The 14,483-nt window shown below is 44.2% G+C and overlaps 1 protein-coding gene across 1 annotated transcript in view; it reads right to left on the bottom strand.

Moving 5' to 3' along the window:
• The window catches only part of HNRNPLL (heterogeneous nuclear ribonucleoprotein L like), a 289,432-nt gene extending 277,232 nt beyond the window's left edge, over positions 1–12,200 (bottom strand). The window contains 1 exon segment of the mRNA XM_029596807.1: positions 11,949–12,200. Within this exon segment, the coding sequence (XP_029452667.1) occupies positions 11,949–12,200 (252 nt within the window).
• Positions 12,201–14,483: the final 2,283 nt, after the last annotated feature.

Genomic DNA, 14,483 nt, shown 5'->3' with positions numbered 1-14,483 from the left:
TCTCCTTGCTTCAATCAGGAAGGAAGGGGGCAACCAAAACTTCCTCCTGGATCTTGAACTCAAAATCCTTTTCCCTTCAATGGAAACTACTCCAGAGTTTCTTCTTGCAGCAGGTCACTGACATCTCCGTTCTCACTGAGGGTATGGAGGGGAGGTCTTCCCTAACTTGCATAGCCCCAGACACAGAGTTCCCTGTGCCCTAGGCCCAGGTGATGTACAAGCTCTCACAAGGCTCCTAACCATTTAAATCTTAAAACCAAAAAGTATACAAAGAGGGAAAATCCTAACCAGTCAGGGAGTAGACTGGAAAGGAAATCCCTCCCGACCCTGGTCAGTATCTCCAGGCAGGGTTTGCCTGGCTCCTCTGACTGTGCCTGAAAAACAACTCAGGAAAAACTCCTCACTACCTCCTAACCTTCAGCAAACCATAAAGGACTGCCTCCAGAGCTGTCTGTAGAGAGCTGCTGTATAGCCTTTCAAGGGGATGTCCTTTCCAGACCCTTCAAAGGCAAAGGTTGAATTTCAATGGTAACCTCCCCATTCCCTAACCTGATCTTCACTAGCCAATCTAAGGGTTCGCTCAGGCCTTAATGGTAACAGACTGTCGGTTACATTTATTTAATGGCTCTCAAGTGCCTGCAATGCATAGGCAACATCATAGGTGGAGGTATCTTTAGTGCCCCCAGCATCAACCAACAAGGAATGAATTACATAGTCTGGGTAAACAAATAAGCATGGGTGTAGCTTGCTTGTTACGGCGGTTACTACCCCGAATCAATTAAGCATGATACTTCAATTGGAATACATAATCCAGCGCAGCTCACTGCTTCAACGACAGGGGGAATGAAGTAAAAAGGATTTATATTCAGACAACCAACAAGAACTGAATTGCCATCCGGTCTTCAAAAAAAAGCTAAAAACCTGGCTCTTTAGCCAAGCTTTCACAGACACATAAGCAACTCAACCCTCACAGTCTGCTCTCCATCACCTTCCATCTTCGACCCTTATCCCCCTTCCACCCCTATATCACGTTATGATGGCCTCATGTTACTATGACTTATGTCAACTTAAGACATTAATGTTTATGCCTTATGTTAATTCATAAAATTATGTCACCTCATTTCCCTATTGTTTATGCCTTATGTTACTCTATGACTTAGATCGCTCTATGATAGCTGGATCACTTGTGTTTCCAGACTTCACCACCCAAAAGACTTCGTTACACAAACTGCCTTCGCCTCTTTATTTATCCGTTACATGTTATTGTATATTTTTACCTCATTTAAGTAGTTAATTTCAATTCCAATTTTTACTTTATTTTTATATTGATTTATTGTGTACACTTCAGGAAATCTAACCAAGTTATAATTTAACCAGACTTAGTTCATCTTTATCTAAAACCATCCAGTTGTCCCTAACCCAGAGAAGTTACCTTATGAAGTTTCCTTGAATCGTTACTATTCATTATGTTATGTAAAGCCTTGTTTAATATGTTTCTTGTAAAGCCAGGGGCACTGTTTCCCGTCCCGCGGCATTATTGTTGTTACCTGTAAACCGGACTGATTTGTTTCTCAACAAGAATTTAGGTATATAAAAATTCTAAATAAAATAAATAAATAAATAAATAAATAAGGGTAAACAAACGGGAGTAGCTTGCTTATTACAGCTGTTACTACCCCAAACCATTAGCTAGATACTTCACTTAGATGCAGCTCCAGCACTGCTGTCTGCATCGATGGTGGGGGTGGAAGGGAATTGGAACCAAAATGTTACCAATAAGGGCCCTGACCTCAGCAGTCAGAGTAACAGATAAGTATGAAAACAAATAGGTGTGAAAGCTTGCTGGCCAGATTGGCTGGGCCGTTTGGTCTTCTTCTGCCATCACTTCTATGTTTCTATGAAATCTGTAGGGTGACCACTTGGTCATCCTTACATTCCTTTACAAGATTTTAAGGTTAGATGTGACCGCCAAGATAGACTTGGCCTTAAGGCAGCCCTGTCTATATACAGCTTGGATATCTCCCAATGTTTTAGAGTGCTCTAGCAGGAAGAAAAGGAATGTGAAATTTGGTCTTACCTGATAGTATCCTTTCCTTGAGTCCTGCTAAACCAGTCTATAACCCAACTAAGAATGCAGTGGCTGCCCAGATCCATTTCCATCAAGGTAGACAATATCTTTTTCTTTCTTTCCTGTTATACCTATCTGGGGGAAGTTATTGTTTTGAATGCACCCTGTAGCCTAAAAAAAAAAAAAAGTGAGTATTTAGATTTATTTTTTTTTATATTCCACTTTTCGCATTTTATTCAGCACTTCAAAGCGGTATATAAGGTGGTATATGATCATTTATTGAACTTAATATACTGCCGCAAGGCATATTATCCAAGTAGGCAGAGGAAGGAATTCGGGGGGACCTCCTGCACTCAAATCGTGTTGCCGTATTGCAAAATGGCCATATGGCCGGCGCCATATGGCCCTGGGGGTCCGGGAGCGATCTCCTACGCTCGTGAATTCGGGGGACCTCCTGCACTCGAATCGTGTTGCCGTATTGCAAAATGGCCATATGGCCGGCGCCATTTTGCAAAATGGCGCCAGCCGTACGGCAACACGATTCGAGTGCAGGAGGTCGTTCCCGGACCCCCGCTGGACTTTTGGCAAGTCTTGTGGGGGTCAGGAGGCCCCCCCAAGCTGGCCAAAAGTCCCTGGGAGTCCAGCGGGGGTCCGGGAGCGATCTCCTACGCTCGTGAATTCGGGGACAGGAACCAAAATGGCGCCGGCGCTACCTTTGCCCTCTCATATGACAGGGCAAAGGTAGCGCCGGCACCATTTCTATCAACGCACCCGTGGACCGAGAGTGGAAGATCACACCGGGACCCTCCTCTGGACCCCAGGTAATTTAAGACATTTTGGGGGGGTTCGGGAGGGTGGGGGAGGGTTTTAGGGTTGTTTTAGTGTGCTGGTTTTCCCGCCCTCCCCCTTCCCCTCCCCCTTCCCCCAATTTACGATTTTTGACGATAAATCGGGGGAATTCCTATTATATATCGCCTCTAACGATTTTTGACGATTTAAAATATATCGGACGATATTTTAAATCGTCAAAAAACGATTCACATCCCTAGTAATTATAGCATGGGTTATTTTTCCCTATATGCATCACTTGCACTTATCCACATTAAATTTCATCTGCCATTTGGATGCCCAATTTTCCAGTCTCACAAGGTCTTCCTGCAATTTATCACAATCTGCTTGTGATTTAACTACTCTGAACAATTTTGTGTCATCTGCAAATTTGATTATCTCACTCGTCGTATTTCTTTCCAGATCATTTATAAATATATTGAAAAGTAAGGGTCCCAATACAGATCCCTGAGCCACTCCACTGTCCACTCCCTTCCACTGAGAAAATTGTCCATTTAATCCTACTCTCTGTTTCCTGTCTTTTAGCCAGTTTGCAATCCACGAAAGGACATCGCCACCTATCCCATGACTATTTACTTTTCCTAGAAGCCTCTCATGAGGAACTTTGTCAAACGCCTTCTGAAAATCCAAGTATACTATATCTACCGGTTCACCTTTATCCACATGTTTATTAACTCCTTCAAAAAAGTGAAGCAGATTTGTGAGGCAAGACTTGCCCTGGGTAAAGCCATGCTGACTTTGTTCTATTAAACCATGTCTTTCTATATGTTCTGTGATTTTGATGTTTAGAACACTTTCCACTATTTTTCCTGGCACTGAAGTCAGGCTAACCGGGGTCTGTAGTTTCCCGGATCGCCCCTGGAGCCCTTTTTAAATATTGGGGTTACATTTGCTATCCTCCAGTCTTCAGGTACAATGGATGATTTTAATGATAGATTACAAATTTTTACTAATAGGTCTGAAATTTCATTTTTTAGTTCCTTCAGAACTCTGGGGTGTATACCATCCGGTCCAGGTGATTTACTACTCTTCAGTTTGTCAATCAGGCCTACCACATCTTCTAGGTTCACCGTGATTTGATTCAGTCCATCTGAATCATTACCCATGAAAAACTTCTCCATTACGGGTACCTCCCCAACATCCTCTTCAGTAAACACCGAAGCAAAGAAATCATTTAATCTTTCCGCGATTACCTTATCTTCTCTAAGTGCCCCTTTAACCCCTTGATCATCTAACGGTCCAACTGACTCCCTCACAGGCTTTCTGCTTCAGATATATTTTTAAAAGTTTTTACTGTGAGCTTTTGCCTCTACAGCCAACTTCTTTTCAAATTCTCTCTTAGCCTGTCTTATCAATGTCTTACATTTAACTTGCCAACGTTTATGCTTTATCCTATTTTCTCCTGTTGGATCCTTCTTCCAATTTTTGAATGAAGATCTTTTGGCTAAAATAGCTTATTTCACCTCCCCTTTTAACCATGCCGGTAATCGTTTTGCCTTCTTTCCACCTTTCTTAATGTGTGGAATACATCTGGACTGTACTTCTAGAATGGTATTTTTTAACAATGACCACGCCTCTTGGACATTTTTTACTTTTGTAGCTGCTCCTTTCAGTTTTTTTTCTAACAATTTTTCTCATTTTATCAAAGTTTCCCTTTTGAAAGTTTAGCATGAGAGCATTGGATTTGCACACTGTTCCTCTTCCAGTCATTAAATCAAATTTGATCATATTATGATCACTATTGCCAAGCGGCCCCACCACCGTTACCTCTCTCACCAAGTCCTGTTCTCCACTGAGAATTAGATCTAAAATTGCTCCCTCTCTCGTCGGTTCCTGAACCAATTGCTCCATAAAGCTATCATTTATTCCATCCAGGAATGTTATATCTCTAGCATGTCCCGATGATACGTTTACCCAGTCAATATTGGGGTAATTGAAGTCTCCCATTATTACTGCACTACCAATTTGGTTAGCTTCCCTAATTTCTCTTAGCATTTCACTGTCCGTCTCACCATCTTGACCAGGACATCAGAGACCGGGATCAGGAACAGCAGAGACAAAACAAAGAGGGATCCCTTGGAATACTGGAACACCAAGCAAGAGCAGGAACATGGAGTCCAAGGAGAAGCTCCTCAGTTGACTGGCTCATTACGAAGGTAAAGCTGAGTGGAAGTTGAAGTCCTTTTATAGGGCTGAAGACAGGCAACTCCCTGGGAGGAGTTTGGATGGGCCACACCTGGCTGGCCCTATAACTGAGGAGAAGTGCTGCAGGCCAGCCCCTAGGGAGAAGGGCTTGGCTCAAACCAGGAAGTCCATGCAGACCCAAGCAAGCCTCAGGCAGGCCCCAAGGACATCGAAGGCCTCCCAGGCCCTGGAGCAAATCCTGGATAGTTTGTAGGCGAGACCCCAGCTTCGGAGCAGCCTCCAGGAAAGACATGAGAAGCCTCCCGTAGCACAGCTACAGGAGGATTCATAACAGGTAAGAACAAATTTCACATTTTAATAGGTTCTCCTACTTCATCATTGCATGTGACAGATGTCCAAACCATCACTAATATTTCCCTTGTAATTTGGATATTTAGTAGCTGTAGGAGGGGTTTTTATATTTTTTATTCCTCACTGTGTGATAACCTCACCTTTTGGGGATATGGCATATGGGAGCATGCTTAGAACTTCAGTGGGAAGGAGGAGCTAAGAGAGGGTCGAGGGCTGGAGATAGATATTTCCCCAGAATCTCAAGCAAGCAGTGGATTGAAGGTAGTAGTGGAAATGAGAGTAAGTGATCATTTCTGGATTTCCACTATCTTGCAAAGTTTTGGATCCCCTCAAGATCTATAAGGAGAAGAGAGAATTGGTGCATTCTAGAGGGTCTCAAAGGACAATCGTTGAGTACCTTTTGGATGGACCTTTGCACATCACTTTTGCATTATTCTGAAGGACTTTTGGATAAAATATATTTTGGACTTTGACTTTTCTAGTTTGAAGGGAAAGGCATACCCCCAGTATCTCAGAGAATTGGGGCAAGGATCTGGTTGCCTGAATGACCTAAAGAAACAAGAGTAAGAAGATTTTGACACTTTTTGATACAAAGACTCATAAGGCTATACCCCATTGAGACAGTGTAGTACAGTTTTTTCCAGTCTGAAGAAAAGTTAAAACTTGTACGAATTACATAAGAAAATGCCATACTGGGTCAGACCAAGGGTCCATCAAGCCCAGCATCCTGTTTCCAACAGTGGCCAATCCAGGCCATAAGAACCTGGCAAGTACCCAAAAACTAAGTCTATTCCATGTAACCATTGCTAATGACAGTGGCTATTCTCTAAGTGAACTTAATAGCAGGTAATGGACTTCTCCTCCAAGAACTTATCCAATCCTTTTTTAAACACAGCTATACTAACTGCAACTAACCACATTCTCTGGCAACAAATTCCAGAGTTTAATTGTGCGTTGAGTAAAAAAGAACTTTCTCCAATTAGTTTTAAATGTGCCCCATCCTAACTTCATGGAGTGCCCCCTAGTCTTTCTACTATCCAAAAGAGTAAATAACCGATTCACATCTACCCGTTCTAGACCTCTCATGATTTTAAACACCTCTATCATATCCCCCCTCAGTCGTCTCTTCTCCAAGCTGAAAAGTCCTAACCTCTTTAGTCTTTCCTCATAGCGGAGTTGTTCCATTCCCCTTATCATTTTGGTAGCCCTTCTCTGTACCTTCTCCATCGCAATTATATATTTTTTGAGATGCGGTGACCAGAATTGTACACAGTATTCAAGGTGCGGTCTCACCATGGAGCGATACAGAGGCATTATGACATTTTCCGTTTTATTCACCATTCCTTTTCTAATAATTCCCAACATTCTGTTTGCTTTTTTGACTGCCGCAGCACACAATACCGATGATTTCAATGTGTTATGCACTATGACACCTAGATCTCTTTCTTGGGTTGTAGCACCTAATATGGAACCCAACATTGTGTAATTATAGCATGGGTTATTTTTCCCTATATGCATCACCTTGCACTTATCCACATTAAATTTCATCTGCCATTTGGATGCCCAATTTTCCAGTCTCACAAGGTCTTCCTGAAATTTATCACAATCTGCTTGTGATTTAACTACTCTGAACAATTTTTGTGTCATCTGCAAATTTGATTATCTCACTCGTCGTATTTCTTTCCAGATCATTTATAAATATATGAACAGTAAGGGTCCCAATACAGATCCCTGAGGCACTCCACTGTCCACTCCCTTCCACTGAGAAAATGCCCATTTAATCCTACTCTCTGTTTCCTGTCTTTTAGCCAGTTTGCAATCCACGAAAGGACATCGCCAGTTGGTTGTTTTTGTTATGGGGACAATTGTCCTGCAGTTTTTGTCCTTGGGGATTTTCTTCTATTTGGTGATTGACTTTATGCTGGAACCCCATTCCAGTTTTCCCACATTGCAAGGGGAGCAGTTTTTCTCCATGGAAAATGGTGCAAGAGAAGTGAGAAGGGAGGTAACACTTATGATGGATAAATTGACAATAATCTTCATTGCTATTATATTTTTTATGCTATTCATGATTTTTGGTATTTTGGCCTGACTTATCCTTTTTAAATTACAATAAAGACTATTTTATTTGAACCCCATTCTTGGACTCTATTTTTTCCTAACCTTTATAGTGGTTGAACTGTATGGCTGGAGATTGGTGTGAATCAATTTATATACTCTTATTGCTGTTATTGCCTTCATTACGCCTTCTCTGGATTGTTTGGCACCTGTTGGAGGTCCTCTACCTTCAGTATGAGTATTGAAAGTGGATAGACACGCCGAGGGCCCCAGAAAATTATTCTTCCTTCCTGTCCAGACTGAACCTGTACCACCCTTTAGTGACGGGTAAGACACCATACTGGGGATTGGTTACATATTTTTTTTTAATTGAAGTAAATTACGGTGCAGCTGTGCTAATCATCAGGAACTTGTGTTTGCGTTATTCTTTTTTTTTTCCCATCTGGTAGTTTCCTCCTCCTGTTCCTTTGGGATCAGATCCTGGCATCATGAGCCTTCATTTGCAACTACCCAGGGATTTTTCCCCTTTTATGTCCCTTCCAGCTTACATTTAGTTCCAATCATTGCAGCAATGGTACTAAGCCAGGGTGTCCCAAACTGTGGGTCAGCACCCCAAAACCTTCAGCTGAGGTCACAAGTACTTCAAAGGGCAATGATCTTCTGGCACTAGTGGCAGCACTGTGGAAGTCAGTGGGAGCATGTGCTCACAGGCCTTGCTAAAGCCCTGCCCTTGCATGAGTTTCTGTGATAACAGGAAGTCATGCCTGAGGAGACATGGGGAACGCCGCAGGGCCTGTGAACTTGCACAGGCCCCATGCTGACGTTCATTACTAATGCTGCTGCCATTTGTAGATCACAGTTAGGTTTGAGACCAGTCATGAGAGGAAAGGTGAGCTGAGTGTGCACCGGCCAGTGGAGATTGCTACTGTTCCTCTCTCCTCACCTACTACTGAATCTGCCCAAGAGAAAAATGTTGCTCCTGTCAAAAGCCTGCCTTCTCTTCCCACCAGTTATAACCCACTGCGAATCGGGCTGTGTGCCTCCAGACCAACTCTCCACCCACCTGCAGTGCAATGTGCCATGCCAGCCCCTTCCCCCAACCCTCCCATCCCCCCTCCCCAATATCTTTAAATTCCTTGCAAGGAGCGAGGGACACACTTCCTCGTTACCAGCACTGCTCTGTCAGAGGCAGCACTAGAAGCTTAGCTTAGCTCATAGCTTACACTTCTGGTACTGCCTCTGACAGAGCCGGGCTGGAAGCGTCAGGAGCAAGGAAGTATGTCCCTCGCTCCCAGCAGGGATTCTAGAGGTATTGGGAACGATGCAGAGGGTTGGGGGGGGTTTGGTATAGCACATCACATTGTGTCTGGGGAGACAACCTGATTTGCATAATTTCAAAGAACAGGGGAGGGAGTGGGCGCAACCTGCAAACCAGGGGACTTTTTGAATATGTAAGAAGGGTTTGGGGGGTGGAGTCACGTAGGTTGTTTTGGGAGGGGGAGGGTGTGGAGCAGGTTGTTGGCCATTTTATTTATTTTTTAAAAATTTGACAGCGCCATTTAGCTGGATATCTTTTGAAAATATATAATTAAGTAGCACCAAGCAAAGCCGGATAACTTTAGACCTGCTCTGAAGCAGGTCTAAAGTTATCCGGCTAATTTAGCAGTTACAGTTTAAAAATCGGCTGAGTAAGCCATGCCCATGCTTCTTTTTTTATCCAGCTAAATTATTGCAGGATAATGACTTCTCTGGCTATAATTTAGCCAGATAAATGGCTGAATATTCCAACTTGCCATTTAGACTTGTAAGTTATCTGTCTAAATGGCTTTGAATATCGACCTCCCAGTTCATTTGGAACCAGGGCTGGGATCTTGCACCATGAACTTTCATTTGCAACTACCCGGGAATTTTTCCTGTTTTATTAATTCTCCACCTCCGGTCATTGTAGTGACTGACCTGGGCCAGGGTACTATGCACCAGGTATCTTTCTGAACTCTGCAATCATGGGCCTGAATCTGGCTACTAAGTGCCACCCCTGAGCAATGACCATGTCTCTCTTTCCCCTTGGAGGGCTGTGAATGTTGCCTTTGCATCATCCCCAGCCCCCAACTGCCCCAGGGAACACAAGACTGGACTCAAGGATCAAACTGGGGACCTTCCGAATGGCAGTGCACAGCATGGCCACCGAGTCATTGGGCTTGCCCATGTTTGCATCTTTTCATTATGAAAATGTGAAAAGTGATCCAAGTATAATATTTTGAAAGGGTAGGCCTGCACTCTCCTGCCCTTCAGCGATGCTTCCTGGGCCTCCTCTTTTTCTTTTAAAGGCAAACGGAACATATTTCTCAGGAGAGAGACACTTTTAAACAGGTTATACTAAAAGATGCATACTTTTTTTTTTTAAACATATTTTTATTAATTTTTTACTCCACATACAGCATGATATCAACACTGAGATGAAAAGTACAACTTGTGCAAAACAGTTATATAACAGAAGTGTATATAAGTACCGAAAAAGAACCTGGAGTAACAATAAGGAAACAGTTGTGAAAAATTATCAAATAATGCAATAAACAATCTGTTCCCTCTCCCTTCTTCCCTTCTTCCCCTCTTCCCCCCAACCTACCCCCTACCCTCCCCCCTCCTACTGATCATTCCACCGTCTAGGCACAATAAAGGTTGGTAAGTAGATGTATAAGTAATATCAATAACAATATCCGTACAGTACTGATGTTGCTGTGGCACTAGGGCACATGCTAGTAGACAATGTTCAATGATCCAGTGGACAATGTACAATAAACAAAGAATAGTAAACCATACACAAAAAACAAGAAACAGGACAACCTTGTCAGGGGTTCAAAACCAATCATATCAATATTGACACGCACCTGGCGTGCTGAGTCTTCAAGAAGCATCTATTGATGAAATAAGCGGAACCTCTATGTCATGGGATCGAGAATCATGCTTCTAGCACAGAGTTTAGAGTGAGTAGATATGGGTTCCATACCGCCAGGAACTCTGAATACTTCTTCTTCGATAACGTGTTTTTTGCCGACATGTGTTCGTATACCACCAATTTATGTAACTGCAGTCTCCATTGTAATAATGTTGGTGGGTCTTTGCTTATCCAGTGCGTTAATATCGTTTTCTTGGCAAGTAATAAAGCTTTGTTGAGAAAACAAGTCTGCTCATAATTACTGACCCAGGTAATCGTGTCCTTAACCTGGTGTAAGAGGCATAGTTTCAGATCTAGGGGTATGTCATGTTCCAGCAGACATCCCAGATATCCCAATATTGTAATCCAAAAATTTGAATCGTCGCACACTCCCAAAAATTATGGAAAAAAGTAGCAGAGTCCACTGCACATTTGAAACATGAGGCTGAGGTTGTTAATTTCCACTTGAAAGCTACATTAGGAGCAATGTACATTATCCCAGGACAAGCAGGATGCTAGTCCTCACATATGGGTGACGTCATCCACGGAGCCCTTAAGCGGGAAAAACTTCTGGCAAGTTTCTAGAAGCTTTTAACTGGCTGCCTGAGGCTACTGAGCATGCCCGGCATGCCATGATATTCCTTGCCACAGGGGTCTCACTCCAGTCTTCTTTTTTCCGCGCTGCTAGCTGCATCGCGGTTTCCAGGAGCCCCGTGAGTTACCTCACAACGATTAACTTAAATTCTCAACTTTTTACCCTTTACGGGTCTCGCTCGGTTTGTCACCGGCTGGTGACAAACACCATACTCTTTTTTCGAAAAAAGGAATCCGAATTCATCGACGGATGTCGACGGAGAAAACTTCCGGATTCAAAAAATGTCCGGCCTGCAACCGGACTATGTCGATCACAGACCCGCACGTCGAGTGCGTACGCTGTTTGGGTGGAGACCATGACATCGCCTCTTGTGCCCAGTGTCAAGAAATGACGGCGAAAGGTAGGAAACTTCGCCATGAAAAGATGGCTCAGATTTTTCAAATCCGAGCATCGCCGTCGCCTTCGTCATCGACTAAATCTTCACCGGTAGGCTTATCGAAGAAAATACTTCTCAAAACAAGAACCCCAGAAGGTTCGGGAGACGCTTCATCGCCAACACCATCCGTGGCATCGTCAAAGTCCGTAACTGAACTTCGCACAAAGCATAAGCACCGTAGACATCACTCGATTCCTCCATTGCCACCGCCGGAGGAACCGGTATCCAAACAGCGGAAATTGTCATCGACCTCCGTTACACCTACAGAGGAACCGATACCAACGACTTCGGTGACAGACTTAACAGCATTGATTAAGAAAATTGTCACTGATGCCCTAAAGGAAAGCATTCCGGCAACACTGCCGATGCCGACCTCCGGGTCGATGCCGACTTCTCAGTCGATGCCGGCCATCGGGCCGATGCCGATAATTCCATCGATGCCGACTATCGAGTCGATGCCCTCCTCAATCGATGCCGGTGCCACCATCGGTGCCACCGTCGATCTCCATGCCGATATCGATGCGGTGCCACCATCGGTGCCACCATCGATACCGATGCCGGTGCCATCGTCCATCTCGATGGCGAGGACGACTGCAGCGTCTCCGCCAACAACGCTCTCTATGCCGATGGAGGCGGCCTGCTGTTCTTCAGTGATACCGACTGATCCAACGATACAGCTGTCACAGCCATCGATGGAATCGACTATTTTACAAACCTCGATCTCCACGATGGCTTCCAGGCCTATCTCCTCATTGATTCCCATTTCAATGTTCTCTTTTCTAACCACAGCACTTCCTACTGCTGCACAAACAACACCACATTACACCCTAGCTCCATCCAGAGCTCCAGGACAGGGAAAGAAGGCATCAAGAAAGTCTAAGCACACATCTTTGCAGGCTCCAGAAGTTTCTTCTGAGAGAAGACTACATGCAATGCTAACAAAAAGATATCAGGATCTTTTAGCTTCTTTGCCTTCACAACCTGAGGAGGAAAGTGATGCCAGTGAGAATGAACAAGACACCCAAGATCCCTTACAAGGGCCATCTGGGATATCACCATCGCAAGGGCTGGACCATCATGCATACCAGCCACCTACTGATACTTGGTCGGATACACAATCGGAGCATTCTTCAGAGGATTTTTTATCAGAAGGTACTCCACCTCAGGCCAAGAAACAATCCCCTCCTGAGGATTTATCCTTTGCTTCTTTCATTCAAGAGATGTCAGAATCCATCCCTTTTCAGCTCCAAGCGGAGAAGGATGAAAGGCAGCAGACATTAGAGATACTACAGTTCGTAGATCCCCCAAAACATAACCTAGCTATCCCAGTGCATGAAGTGCTACTACAACTTCAACAAAGGATTTGGGAGCACCCGTGTACAACTCCTGCAGTAAATCGTAGAGTGGACTCCACTTATTTAGTCCAAGCAGCCCCAGGGTTCGAGAAACCACAACTACCACACACCTCGTTAGTAGTGGAATCTGCACAAAAGAAGTCACGTAGGTCTAGAACGCACGCCTCTATCCCTCCAGGGAAAGATAACAGATTTCTAGACCTTATGGGACGGAAGATTTATCAGGGAGCGATGCTGAATTCTAAAATAGCAGCTTACCAGCTGTATATGACACAGCATCAAAGAAATCTGTGGAAGCAGATTGAGGAGTTCCTCCCATCTCTACCTCAACAACAACAGGAGGCAGCTCAACAGATTGTGCAGAAAGGTCTGGATTCGGGAAAACATGAGGTGCGAGCGGCATATGATGCGTTTGAGACTTCCTCCAGAACGGCAGCATCTGGCATCAGTGCCCGTAGATGGGCCTGGTTGAAGGCTTCGGACTTACGTCCAGAAATCAAGATAAACTGGTGGACTTGCCTTGCCAAGGTGACAACTTGTTCGGAACAAAGGTGCAGGATGCTGTAACGCAACTTAGAGAGCACTCTGAAACATTAAAAGCTCTCCACTCTGTCCCATGACCCTTCAACTCACCCTGCTCGCAGGCCGCCGCGTAGAGACACCAGACGACCTTTCTACCGGCCGAGGAGATATTACCCTCAAACCTCTAGACCACGCCTACAAGGCCTCAACAACGGCCTCAACAGAGACAGCAGAGAGCTGCAAGGCCGCAGCCTCCGCCCCAAACAGCTTCCACCTCTGGCTTTTGAAAGCAGTCCCGGAGAACAAAACCAAACCCCTTTCCAGATTACCAGTAGGGGGAAGGATTTCCCAATTTTACAACGAATGGGAAAGTATCACCACAGATCAATGGGTCTTATCCATAGTTCAACAAGGTTACCACTGGACTTCACAGCTTCCCCGCAGGAGTTCCCTCCACAAAACTCCTATCTCGAACACATTCCTCAATTACAATGGAATTATCTACTCTTCTGAAAGCAAAAGCTGTGGAACACGTACCACACTCCAGAAGGGAAGAGGATTCTATTCCCGGTATTTCCTCATTCCAAAGAAAACAGGAGGACTTCGTCCCATTCTAGATCTCAGAAATCTCAACAAATTTCTAAGAAAGAAAAATTCAGAATGGTATCATTAGGCACCATGCTTCCTCTCATACAAAGGGGGGATTGGCTTTGTTCTCTGGATCTCCAAGATGCTTATACTCACATACCTATTTCCCACCTCATCGCAAGTACCTAAGATTCAAGGTGGGACACCAGCATTTTCAATACAGAGTCCTACCATTCGGCCTCGCCTCAGCTCCCAGAGTATTCACCAAATGCCTAGCAGTAACATAGCAGGACATTTGCACAAACAAGGGGTTCATGTCTTCCCTTACCTAGACGATTGGCTAATAAAAAGCCATCGCACCAAGGAGCACTAACTTCTCTACGTTACACAATACAGTTACTTCACAACTGGGTTTCTCATAAACTATCAAAAATCCCACCTTCAACCGTCTCATCTGCTACAATACATAGGAGCAGAATTAGACACAAACCTTGCACAGGCTTTTCTTCCAGAAGATCGTGCTCAAACACTGTCCCGGTTGGCGTACTCCATGTCCATACAACCACAAGTGACAGCTCATC

The sequence above is a fragment of the Rhinatrema bivittatum genome, chromosome 3 (assembly GCF_901001135.1).
Source record: "Rhinatrema bivittatum chromosome 3, aRhiBiv1.1, whole genome shotgun sequence".
Lineage (NCBI taxonomy): Eukaryota > Metazoa > Chordata > Amphibia > Gymnophiona > Rhinatrematidae > Rhinatrema > Rhinatrema bivittatum.
This window is presented reverse-complemented; position numbering and strand designations above follow the sequence as displayed.